The sequence below is a fragment of the Oryctolagus cuniculus genome, chromosome 8, assembly GCF_051225735.1.
Source record: "Oryctolagus cuniculus isolate XC-2025 breed Fujian yellow rabbit chromosome 8, ASM5122573v1, whole genome shotgun sequence".
Taxonomy (NCBI): domain Eukaryota; kingdom Metazoa; phylum Chordata; class Mammalia; order Lagomorpha; family Leporidae; genus Oryctolagus; species Oryctolagus cuniculus.
In genome coordinates, this window is record NC_142874.1 from 71,700,637 (window position 1) to 71,713,593 (window position 12,957).

A 12,957-nucleotide genomic window follows, 5' to 3' on the forward strand; every position below is an offset into this window, starting at 1 on the left:
GAAAAGATCATGAGATTTGTCCCTAATTTTCCATTTCCTTCCATTATTTTTTCTTGCATCTGAGGAACTATAGCTTATTTTTAAATTTCATTGAGCTGTTTTATATTCTTCAAAATATTGCTGAACACATAGGTATTACTGAATTGTTTTTCTTTGTTCTCTGAGAGATTACAACTTAGAATGTCCTACTCATCCTCCTCTCTTGAGGAAGCAATCACCTTGAACCTGGAACTACATTTGTCTATGTATATATCTTCCCTCAGGTACTTTGAGAAAGAATGCCAACAGTAAGAGAGATTTTGGAGCCAGAACATTTTGGTTTCAAAGTCTTGTTCTGCTTGTTACTGACAGAAAGGGCTGAACAAATTATATTTATCTGACCTAGAACAAATTATATGGGCCCCAGTTTTCTTATCTACAGAAGGTAATCATCACTTCACAGGTTTGTTGAAAGGCTTAAATTAGACTTTGGGCCTGCACACTGTTCTTCTGTCTTCGTTTCTGTATCTGAGGGCAATATAGGTTGACAAGAAATGAAAAAGAGAGCAAAAGAAGAGGCATTATAAACAACCTCTACAAGAAAGGATCTCCTCTATTCTCTTCAGGTTCAATTTGAAACATCTATCATTCAGACAATGAGTGGCTCACACGGAGGACAAATGAACATATATCCTAAATATCCTACACAGTCCTCCATCTTAAAAACATGTATGGATCTGGTCATATTTTATAAGTGTTATTGTTATACTCAGTGTCCCAGCTGCTTTAGAGGATAAATCCAAATATATTTAGGAGGCAAAATATAAAAACTAGAAACATGGATTGGTTTACATATGACACAAAGTCTATTATAAAACTAGAATCAATATCCTCAGGTGCAACTTTCTGAGTATTTGTTCAACATCATTCTCTTTTAAACAAAAAAGTACAACAGACACTAAGAGATGTAAACAGATACAGAAATGTGTTAAAATTTAAACAGTACCTCAAGCTCAACAGTGTTTTATGTATTCTAATCCTAATATTTCTCTGACTGTGTAAGAATTCATCTATCATATTGCATGCAATTAGCTCATAATGTAGATCAAAAGTTAAAGCCATCCTGAAACAGGAAACCAATATTCTTCCTGTTTAATCAACAAATCTAAAAATTTATTCTTTTCATCTATTTATTCTTACTCTTGTCCACCACAACATGCAGCTTACATGTCATCATAGTTTTATGACAAAGAGAAAATTTTCATGAGTTACTTTTGTATCTCCACCCCCTTAAAGAAAGGAGGAAAAATTGTTTCATACAGAAGGCGTTAGTTGTATGAATTAGAACTACAACCTAAGTGTGGGCTAATGTAACCAAGAGGGATTTCACCTACATCCATTCAGTCAGTATATGGGGGTTTAAAGAAATTCCAAAGAGTCATCAGAGGAGGAAAAATAAAGGTAATACTTTTTGCCACACAGGTAGAGCCTTTGAAAATATGTGTAATATGTAAAACATTTTGACACCCCCATAATATTTTTCCAGAATTAGCAGTATAAAATGCTTCTCTAGTTCAAGAGCTTCCTATCACGCTCTGTAATCACTACTCACAGTAACCTCAACTCTTGCCACAATGTACAAAGTACAACTCTTGTCTTGCATTGCACTAACTCTTGCACTCCTTACAAGCAGTGCACCTACTTCAAGTTCTACAAAGGAAACACAGGAACAACTGGATCAGCTACTGCTGGATTTACAGGTGCTTTTGAAAGGAGTTAATGTAAGTATATTTCCTTTCTAACTAAAATTATTACATTTATTTTTTCTAGCTGGGGTTTATTTTTAAATAACAGTATGTTATGCTTTCTTAGGATTATAAGAATTCCAAACTTTCCAGGATGCTCACATTCAAATTTTATATGCCCAAGAAGGTAAGCCAAATTTTCCATGTTTAATCTGTGTTTTAATAAGAGTACTATATAGCACCTCATTTGAGAAAAAGAATGAGTAACTTCAACATATTTTTTAAAAAAATTTGATAATGAAGCTTTTGTTGAAATGGCCTTGCTTATATTTATATAAATATGTGTGTGTGTGTGTGTGTGTGTGTGTTGTGCGAGAGGGAGTGGAAAGAAAATACAAGAATACCATACTTCATTGCTAGTGTAATTTTTAAAGAAGATTGTGTTGATTTACTTTTTATTTAAAGATGCAAAACTCTAGAGGTATTTGATGATGATATTTTTGGATGTAAAATATTGACACTGATTTGAGAGGAGCCCCATTTAAAAGTCATTTATTGCTTTAGGAAAGACTTCCAATAGTCTTTTTGAGAGGCAGCATAGCACAGTAATTGAAAGCACAGACACTTTTGGACCAGAATACCTAAAGTGTAATCCTAGCTCTTCCGTATTCTAGTTTTTGTGAACTTGTCAGTTTCATAAGTACTTACATGGAAATTAATTGTGTATATGTGACATAGTTTTGTATTAATGAATTAATGTAAAATTAATAAAAAGCACTTAGAACAGCATCTAGCATATGGTAAATATACAAACATGAACAAGTGGCTGTAACAGTGAAGACAAAATTCTCATTGGAAGGTATAAAGTAAGATTTTTAATATGTATGTTTTTTTACCAGTAAACTAGAGATTTTAGATGGTATGTGACCTACTTTTCAAGATTAAAAGCTTCATTTGGTTGTTTTGGGATTCAGATGGTTAGATGATTAGCATAGATCATCTAATTTCCTAGTCACAACAGAAATATAGGTTCCTAGCAGTTGGGCCAGTCAACAGAATATGGGCAAAACTTTGGATCCAAAGACTTTGTTCTTGGTTTAAATCCAGTCAATCCCAGGAAAAAAAAATGGGATTTAAGGAGACACAGATGTACAGATATAATTCTGTTGATTCACTTGTACTGTTTGAGGAAATTCTGCTTCAAACTATTCTTTTGAAAGCTGAAAAAGAGTTTACAGATGTTCCTCTAATTTAATCAGAGTTATATAACTGATAACTCCAATACAAAGACAGTATACTGTTTCCTGAAAGAAATAGTTCTAAATTGTTCTTTCCAATTCTTAAGCCCTGGTTTTATAGAAAATGTGGGAGTGAGTTGAAAGGCAAGAGATGGACACATTAGGAAATATGTGTTGTCTAGTACTACTTTTTCCTCTAAAGATTGTTAGAAAGATATCATGCAATTATATGCATAATTTGGATGGCAGTATAATTCTTTGAAATCTAGGTTTCTAAATGACAACTCAAAACTGTATTTGAAACCAAAAGTAATGTGATGAATTCTATTCATTTATTCGTTTAACCACCATTCTCTGTCTACAAAAGACTTCAGAAATAAAAATATTTAATGCAACAGATGCTGTGTTAATACTATAAGGAAAAATAATCAAATTTTATTCTTGGCTCTACCTACTTATGTGACCTTAGGAAAGACACACATTCTGAGATTTAGCTTATTTGTAAAATGGGGATAACAATACTTCACTGCCTACCTCAACGAGTTGCTTATGAAGCTTAAATGGCTTATTTAGGAGAAAACACTTGGAAACTACATAATAGAAGAGTGAAATATTATGGATAAATAGATTCATGTATAAGAAGACCTATCCAAAATCCTTAAATGTTGTGACTTGTTTTTCGGTTGGGAAAAATACTTTTTATAATTCATCTGAATGCAGTTATTGTAGAAAAGTAAAAATGTGCAGTTAGATGTACCTTGTTCTAGGCTATACTGAGAGTCATTACTACCTAGCACAACAATCCCATCTCTACAGTGCTGAGATTGTGATAAATGGCATCCAAGAATTTCTTCTGTCCCTTAACATTCTGTGATTCTCAGCTTTTAGAAGATCAAACACTAGCATCATATAATATACCTACACTTTCACATTCTGACTGCTCTGTTTCTAATGATTTCCATGCAGTTTGGAAATGCAGTCAGCCTATGCACTTGGAGCAGGAGTGTTGCCTCCTCCCCAAGCCAAATTAAGCTGAACTAATGACTCATTAGCTGTTAACTCACAGTTAATACTGGTCATAGCTACTGGAGCCCTAGTTTTTCCAGTTTATTAATATAAACTGTATTGATCTCTCTTTACAATACTGACAAAAGGGAGAATGATAAAAATTATACAGTGCTACTTTTTATAATATAAATTGGAGATTATTTTCTGATTCTAATCTTTAGTATAAGGGAAACGATGCTGATAATTATTTTTATTATTATTTCAGGTCACAGAATTGAAACATCTTCAGTGTCTAGAAGAAGAACTCAAACCTCTGGAGGAAGTGCTTAACTTAGCTCAAGGCAAAAACTCTCATGGGGGAAATACCAGAGAATCAATCAGCAATATTAATGTAACAGTTCTGAAACTAAAGGTAAGGAATTACTTTATTTGCTCTCTCAGAAGTAAACTAGTAGAAGGGGGAAAATACTGCATTATATAACATTATAGAACTTTTTGGTATTTGTGAAACACCATGTATTTAAATAGTGAATGCTTTTGTCTACTGTGAACATGAATCATTTTTCATGTTACATGATATATTGCAGAACTGGGAAGTATAAGCTACAGGGTTTTTACTGGCCATGCATCCAGAGCCAAGCCTCAATCCCCATATTCCAACACATTCATGTTAACACAGAACTGGGAGTGAAGGAAGGCACTGAATTGAATTTCAAAGAAAGAAGACAGATTTCATTACATATTCCTCAGTTTCTTAAGGTCATTTACAAGAATAGCTAATACTTATTGAGGGCCTTTTCGAAAGTCTCAGAATAATGACAGTGACTAAAAAGACAATGTATTAGATAACTGACTCTTTATTTGGAAGCCTACTTAAATATTTATAAATGCACTAGATTATGAAATAAACAAGGAGCTCAGGTGATGTGAAAAGGACTCACAGTTCTCTATTCTCATCTTATTTGCCAAAGTACAAAATCCACTATTTAATAAGTATCCTAAATAAGCAGCATAATTTTAATTATGCAGTACAACTAAGCTTCTAAAAATATGTAAGTCTCGCTGTTCCCAAATAAGGTTGTTTTATTAGTGGATTGCTTCAGTTTTAAATAAAAAATATACTTACAAATATATGTTTACAAATATATAGTTATCTATATATATGTAGAAAGCACAATTCATGTCATCCAGACATTGACAGACTATTTCTTACTATTGTTAGGAGATCTGCTCTGAAATCATTAGCCAACATCAGAAAATTCACTCGCAACTCTTGACACAAGTTAAGATAAAATTATGTGAAAATCAGAACAGTATTTTAAAAACCAGATACAATTCAAAATGTGAAAAAAAATTCTGACAGATTATAATATTGAATAATTACGTGCAAGACAGCATATAATATTAACATTTCATTTAAAGGGAATATGCATTAGGGATCTTCAAAAAGTTCATGGAAATACACATACTGAAAAAGCTGCATGAATTTTAGATTTTTTTTCACCAAAAGAAACTTATCCTTTAACTATCCTTTTTTTCTATGGACTTTTTGAAGTACCCTCCTATTTAAAGGCAAAATTTCAACTTACTTCGTTTCTGTTCCCAGGCTAGGAATTCAAATTTGAAAAAGCCCTCTCTTATATCTCACTATATATCAACATATTTCTTTTCTTATATATAAAACATTTCCTTCTTGGCTTATTAGAGGCAAAACTGAAATGGCTCCTTTCAGCAGACTCGGTTAATTTTCGACTTTTAAAAGTTAGGATGCTCATCCTCATTGATTTTAGTGTATGGGAGGGTAGGTATGAGTATTTGTGAAGTTTGAATATGTTCTTCATACAGATTTCTCCCAAACAGAAGCTAGTACTTACTGTGGGCTGGCTCTATCCTGGTTTGGGAAAAATATGAGGAGATTCACTTATGTAGAGAAAGAGAAGGCTCTTAATCAAGGTTTAGGAAAGAAGAAAGTATAATATGCATATGACTTCATATATTTAACATATATAAATACAAACATGGATGAAAGAAATCAAATTCTATATCATATGTAACATTAATAAAATGTTTATAAATGTTTTTAAGTATTTATCTGCACTCAATTTAGAAAAAAATATCTTGTGTCCATTGACAAGACAAATAACAAATGAAGAAAAGTTCAGCTGTATGTTACTATCCTTGATATAATATATATCAAATTATATAATTATATAATATATAATTTTGGTATATCATTTTAATTAAGAAAATGTGGATGATTAATGTTTAATGAGCTTGAAAATAAAGGCCATAAGCTATCAAACTTTAATAATAATTATATATAAGAAACCTATTTTGAACTAAAAAAATTAAAATTTTTCTCTTACAGGGATCTGAAACATTCATGTGTGAATACGATGAGACAGTTACCATTGTAGAATTTCTGAACAGATGGATCACCTTTTGTCAAAGCATCATCTCAGCATCGAGTTCATAATTAAGTACCTCCCATTCAAAACAAATTAGACTTTTTATTTATTTAAATATTTAAAGTTTATATTTATTTTTGGATGTATTGTTTGCTACCTTTTGTAACTATTAATCTTCAGATTATAAAAATGGATCTTTTAAGATTCTTTTTTGTAAGCCCTAGGGGCTCTAAAATGGCTTCACTTATTTATCCCAAAGTATTTATTATATTGAATTATTAACTATATGTCTATGTAGCTTAATTAATAATGTTATTTAATAAAGTTGGTGAATATCAACAAGCCCAGTCATTTGTCATTTTGGGAACAGCACAGAATATGCACTAAAATATTTCTTACTCACTCCTGAGAACTCTATGAAGTCCAGATGTGTGGAGAAGTCGCTCTTCTTCTTGGAAGAGTACACAGAATAGAGATCTAGGCTTCTCAAAGTCCCTGTCTTCTCCTTGTAAGAGCTGATCAGATTCTTAGTTCTGGTCTGAGGAAACCTTATCAGATGATAACATTTTCATTCTTGAAAGCATTCTTGAAATTGTTCATAGGACTACTGCATCTGTTTTTCCATTGTCCAACAGCTTACACCTTGCTTTCTGCCTCCAAAGAGGTTCACTTGCATGGTTTCTCAGAAACCTGAATATAACCCTACCATACAACCCAGACATCCCACTCCTTGGAATTTACCCAAAGGAAATGAAATTGGCAAACAAAAAAGCTGTCTGCACATTAATGTTTATTGCAGCTCAATTCACAATAGCTAAGACCTGGAACCAACCCAAATGCCCATCAACAGTAGACTGGATAAAGAAATTATGGGACATGTACTCTATGGAATACTATACAGCAGTCAAAAACAATGAAACCCGGTCATTTGCAACAAGATGGAGGAATTTGGAAAACATCATGCTGAGTGAATTAAGCCAGTCCCAAAGGGACAAATATCATATGTGTGGGGAGCAGCTCGGACTAGACTAAGTTACTGGAATTAAGACTTATTCTATGCATCTGCTCTCCCACAATATGGCGCTGGGAGAGAAGTAAACAGCTTCTACCCAGCTGCCTCTCACCAACTTGACAAGCTGCAGAAGCTGCTCCTGATTGGAGAGCGGCGTGCTCGGCGTGTGGGCAGCCAAGTTAGGATTGGCAGAGGAGGACTATAAAGGAGGAGAGAGACGGCATGCACCAGAAACATCTAAGGGGAACATCTAGCTGAAGGAACACCTGTGCAGCCCCCGAGAGAGCCGGCCGGCGGTGTGCCGCTCCCCTGCGGAAGTGGGGAATGTGGCCAGGGGGAACTGCCCTTCCATGGAGGTGGAAGGGATAGTAGCCAACCCGGGAAGAACCAGCAGCTAACCCGGGGAGGGCCGAGCAGACGAAAGAACAGCGCAGGGTCCTGTGTCGTTCCTCCACGAAGAGGGGGAGCGACATAATGGTGCCGTGACTCGGATTAGGAAACCTAGGACGGATAGGAAACTTAGGAGGGAAGAAACGGGAAGAAATGGGAAAATATCGGAGAGAGAAACTAGCAAACAGCCTAGGGAAAAGCCGGACGAAAAAGGTGCCGGAAGAAACTATTGAAAGCCTAGGCATAGACTCAGATACGGACTACGGGGGGAAGCTGGGAGAAATCTCTAAGGTCGAAAGCGAAAGTGAAAGCTAGAACAAACAGACTCGGATGCGGACTGTGGGGAGAGGCCAGGAGAAATGAGGGAGGAGTATTGTTGGAGGAAAACTTAAGGAAACATACCGGGTAGAGAAAAATGTTAGGGAAATTGAAGCCGCGGGGGGCAGGCCGAGGCGGAGACGAAAGCCACTTTGGGATTCTCAAGTTAGCCCGGGAATAGGGGGCGAAAAGTTGAAACCAGAAGCAGAAACGTAAGCCAGATTGGGATCCGTCTGATTAGCCCGGGGAGCAAAGGATGGGAAGCCAAATCGTGGGGCGGAGACGTGAGCTGGGTTGAATTCGCCAGGCTAGCCCGGGGAACTTGGATTGAATGCTAGTGGTGGAGACGTGAGCTGACGCTGTGTGACTCGCGGAGGCTGCCGTGCGCAGAGAGAGCGTGCGGGGCACAAGTAGATAGGGAACGCGGGGCTAGCGCGGAGACCGCGGAGTGTGCGCGCAAAGCCGAGCCGCGCAGATGAGAGAGGCGCGGGCTGAAGCGGCTCAGAGCTGGCGAAGCGCGGAGAAGCAGCCTCGGGGCGGGCGCCGGCAGGGCGAGGCGCCGGGAAGCCGCGGGGATAAGAGAAACAGAAGTTTAGAAGTAAAACGAGAGCGGGAAGCTGCAGGGATAAGAGAAACAGAAGTTTAGAAGTAAAATGAGAGAAATAGGAATGCTGGAAGATAGAAGTAAAATGGGAGAAATAGGAATGCCCGGAGATAGAGAAATAGAGAAATAGAAAGGCCTCCCCTCAACATGGCAATGAGAAAGCTTGGATTCGGTCTGCCTGATTAGGACGATAAGCACCTGCGGGCGGCTAGCAGCTTATGCGCCGCAGGTCACCGAAGACAGGCACGAATTAACATCAATAAGGCCTCCCCACAACATGGCAATGAGAAAGCTTGGATTCGGTCTGCCTGATTAGGGCGGTAAGCACCAGCAGGCAGCTCGACCAGAGTGTGAGCTGCAGGTCACCGAAGATAGGCACGAATCAACACCAATAAGTCACCCCACAACATGGCAATGAGAAAGCTTGGATTCGGTCTGCCTGATTAAGGCGGTAAGCACCAGCAGGCGGCTCAACCAGAGTATGAGCCGCAGGTCACCGAACACAGGCACGCATCAGCGCCTAAAAACCTCCTCACAACATGGCGAAGAGAGGACCCAGATTCGGTTTGCCTGATTGATAGGACTTGTAAGAACCTGTGGCAACTCTAGCAAGTAGAGCAGAGTGTGTGCCGCGGGACACCGAAGACAGGCGCGTATCAACGCCAAAAAATAAAAAGAAAGGGGGATCTGTGGGGAGCAGCTCGGACTAGACTAAGTTACTGGAATTAAGACTTATTCTATGCATCTGCTCTCCCACAATATGGCGCTGGGAGAGAAGTAAACAGCTTCTACCCAGCTGCCTCTCACCAACTTGACAAGCTGCAGAAGCTGCTCCTGATTGGAGAGCGGCGTGCTCGGCGTGTGGGCAGCCGAGTTAGGATTGGCAGAGGAGGACTATAAAGGAGGAGAGAGACGGCATGCACCAGAAACATCTAAGGGGAACATCTAGCTGAAGGAACACCTGTGCAGCCCCCGAGAGAGCCGGCCGGCGGTGTGCCGCTCCCCTGCGGAAGTGGGGAATATGGCCAGGGGGAACTGCCCTTCCACGGAGGTGGAAGGGATAGTAGCCAACCCGGGAAGAACCAGCAGCAAACCCGGGGAGGGCCGAGCAGAAAAAGAACAGCGCAGGGTCCTGTGTCGTTCCTCCACGAAGAGGGGGAGCAACAATATGTTCTTCCTGATCAGCGAAAACTAACTGAGCACCAAAGGGGAAACTTGTTGAAGTGAAATTGACACTATGAGAAACAGTGACTTGATCAGCTCTTGTCCTGACTTTTGATGTACAATGTAATATTTTATCCATTTTAGCATTTTTTTTGTTCTAGTACTATTGGTTGAACTCTGTATTTAACACACAATTATTCTTAGGTGTTTAAATTTTAACTGAAAAGTGATCCCTGTTAGGAATTTGGAAAGCATTATGCTGAGTGAAATAAGCCAGTCCCAAAGGGACAAATACCATATGTTCTCCCTGATCCGTGACAACTAACTGAGCACCAAAGGGGAAACTTGTTGAAGTGAAATTGACACTATGAGAAACAGTGACTTGGTCAGCCCTTGCCCTGACTGTTGATGAACAACTTAATACGTTATCCCTCTTAGTAGTTTTTTTTTTGTCTGTTCTACTTAATACTTTTGGTTGAATACTGTAATCAATACACAGTTATTTTCAAGAGTTGAAACTTAACTGAAAAGTGATCGCTTTAAATTTAAGAGCAGGAATAAGAGAGGGAAGAGATGTGCAATTCAGGACATGCTCAAGCTGACTTACCTCAAACGGTAGAGTTAGAAACATACCAGGGGATTCGAATTCAATCCCATCGAGGTGACATGTACCAATGCCATCTCACTAGTCCCGGTGATCAATTTCTGTTCACAATTGATCATAATGATAGGACTAAGAACCAAAGGGAGCACATAAACAAGACTAGTGTCTGCAAATACTAGCTGATACAATAAAAAAGGGAGAGAACGATCCAACATGGGAAGCGAGATACACAGCAGACCCATAGAATGGCAGATGTCCTAAACAGCACTCTGGCTTCAGAATCAGCCCTTAAGGCACGTGGATCTGGCTGAAAAGCCCATGAGAGTATTTCAGGCATGGAAAGCCAAAACACTCTGGCAAAAAAAAACCAAAAAACAAAAAACAAAAACAAACCCTAAATGAAAGATCTCCGCGAGTGAGATCCCAGTGAAAAGAACGGGTCATCAAAGAAGGAGGTACCTTTCTCTGAAGGGAGGAGAGAACTTCCACTTTGACTACGACCTTGTCTAAATATGATCAGAGTCAGTGAACTCAAAAGGCTTCCATAGCCCTGGAAACTCATGACAAGAGCCTAGGGTCATTACTGATGCCATAAACAAGAATGTCAATTTGTTAAGTCAACAACAGGAGTCACTGTGCACTTACTCCTCATGTAGGATCTCTGTTCTTAATGTGCTGTACATTGAGATTTAATGCTATAACTAGTACTCAAACAGTATTTTACACTTTGTGTTTCCATGTGGGTGCAAACTGTTGAAATCTTTACTTAATATATGCTAAACTGATCTTCTGTATATAAAGAGAATTGAAAATGAATCTTGATGTGAATGGAAGGGGGGAGGGAGAGCGAAAGGGGAGGGTTGCGGGTGGGAGGGAAGTTATGGGGGCAGGGGAAGCCATTGTAATCCATAAGCTGTACTTTGGAAATTTATATTCATTAAATAAAAGTTAAAAAAAAGAAAAACAAAAAAAAATTCAACATTGTTAGTGCAGTGAGATTCAAGATGTTTAGACCAAAGGAGATAGAAAATAAGTCATGAATAGACTGATTTAATTAAGATAGGTGCAACTTGGCCAGTGCTGCGGCTCACTTGGCTAATCCTCCGCCTGTGGTACTGGCACCCTGGGATCTAGTACTGGTTGGGGTGCTGGTTCTGTCCTGGTTGCTCCTCTTCCAGTCCAGCTTTCTGCTGTGGCCCGGGAGTGCAGTGGAGGATGGCCCAAGTGCTTGGGCCCTGCACCCGCGTGGGAGACCAGGAGGAAGCACCTGGCTCCTGGCTTTGGATCAGTGCAGCACGCCACCCACAGCACGCCAGCCGTGGTAGCCATTTGGGGGATGAACCAACAAAAAAAGGAAGACCTTTCTCTCTGTCTCTCTCTCTCTCACTGTCCACTCTGCCTGTCAAAAAAAAAAAAAAAAAAAAAAAAAAGATTGGTGCAACTATTTAGAATTCAAAATTTGATGAGAAACAGTTTCACAATGGCATTAGCATTGTGTTGGTAAAAGTGTAAATTACACAATGGCCTCTTTTAAGATTGCTGAGCTCTCGGAGCTTCCCTGAAGAAAAAGTCCAAAGGACAGGATAATCAAACTGTTGCAAATAGATCTATTGCATATGATCTTCATACTCATAGGAAGACATTAAAATATGTACTGGCAAGGCATTAGCATTTTTACTAGAATTCTGTAATGGCTTTCTTCATAAGGCCAGGAAGGATCATAGATGATGCTAATAGAACTGGCTTCCCTGATTTCATTGAGAATAATGGAAGCCTCAGGTGATAAAGGCCAGATATTCCTTAGAAACGAGATGGACACAATCACAATAAACCACAGGGCAGAGAACCAATACAAGCATTTTGACCCAAAGACATTTACTATTATGGCTATCTGCAAGATCCCTAAAAATTAGCAGAAAGATACTTATCCTGCTTGACAGAAATAGAGATAATGTAACTCACCATGGCTGGTATTCATGGCCCATTCCAATTTCCCAGATTTGAACCATTTCATAGACCTATTACCCCTGTTTCAGAAGGAAATTGGATCCCTTTAAGGAAAGATTCTATAATATGGCCTCAAATATATACTGTAAAAATTTCCCAAGCCATTTTGGGAGGAATATTTACCAGGGAGATACTGCACTAAGGAATGGGAAAATATGTGGGTTGGATATTAGGCAAGGGGCAAAGGGTTAGATAATAGCTCTGAACTGACTGTATAATTCTTACTCTGTACTGTGAGCTGCCAGTAGGAGTGAGAGTTTGTGGAAGTAAGAGATGGAGTATTAGCTTGAGTCCATATAAAGGGACTGTAGACCCTACTATGGTATACCTATGTAGTGGCCAAGGATGTGCACTGGTTGAATCTTTTATCAAGAGAATATGATGCAGGGAGCATAGCTGACTGACAGTCTTTCTAGAGAGTACTTGGTCATCTTACTATTTCATAGAAGATCACAGAATATCATATATCAATTATATTAT

General features: G+C 38.6%; 2 protein-coding genes across 9 annotated transcripts in view; one reads left to right on the forward strand and one right to left on the reverse strand.

The window, feature by feature from the left end:
• The window catches only part of ADAD1 (adenosine deaminase domain containing 1), a 128,929-nt gene that overhangs the window by 12,713 nt on the left and 103,259 nt on the right, over nt 1–12,957 (reverse strand). The window lies entirely within an intron of this gene.
• On the forward strand, nt 1,567–6,715 carry IL2 (interleukin 2). Of its 2 annotated transcripts, NM_001163180.1 has the most exons (4): nt 1,567–1,760; nt 1,852–1,911; nt 4,236–4,382; nt 6,339–6,715. In NM_001163180.1, the coding sequence occupies exons 1-4, from the start codon at nt 1,614–1,616 to the stop codon at nt 6,444–6,446; spliced, it is 462 nt and encodes a 153-aa protein (NP_001156652.1). In that variant the 5' UTR covers nt 1,567–1,613; the 3' UTR covers nt 6,447–6,715. The 2 variants fall into 2 exon arrangements, with proteins under 2 accessions (NP_001156652.1, NP_001164570.1); NM_001171099.1 differs by lacking the exon at nt 1,852–1,911 and having other exon boundaries at nt 1,614–1,760; nt 6,339–6,446.

Bases quoted from the DNA above. Each gene is read 5' to 3' on its own strand.
- IL2 (NM_001163180.1), top strand. From the start codon at position 1,614: ATGTACAAAGTACAACTCTTGTCTTGCATTGCACTAACTCTTGCACTC. The intron at 1,761-1,851 runs GTAAGTATATTT...ATGCTTTCTTAG, and splicing joins TGCTTTTGAAAGGAGTTAAT to GATTATAAGAATTCCAAACT. The intron at 4,383-6,338 runs GTAAGGAATTAC...TTTCTCTTACAG, and splicing joins TAACAGTTCTGAAACTAAAG to GGATCTGAAACATTCATGTG.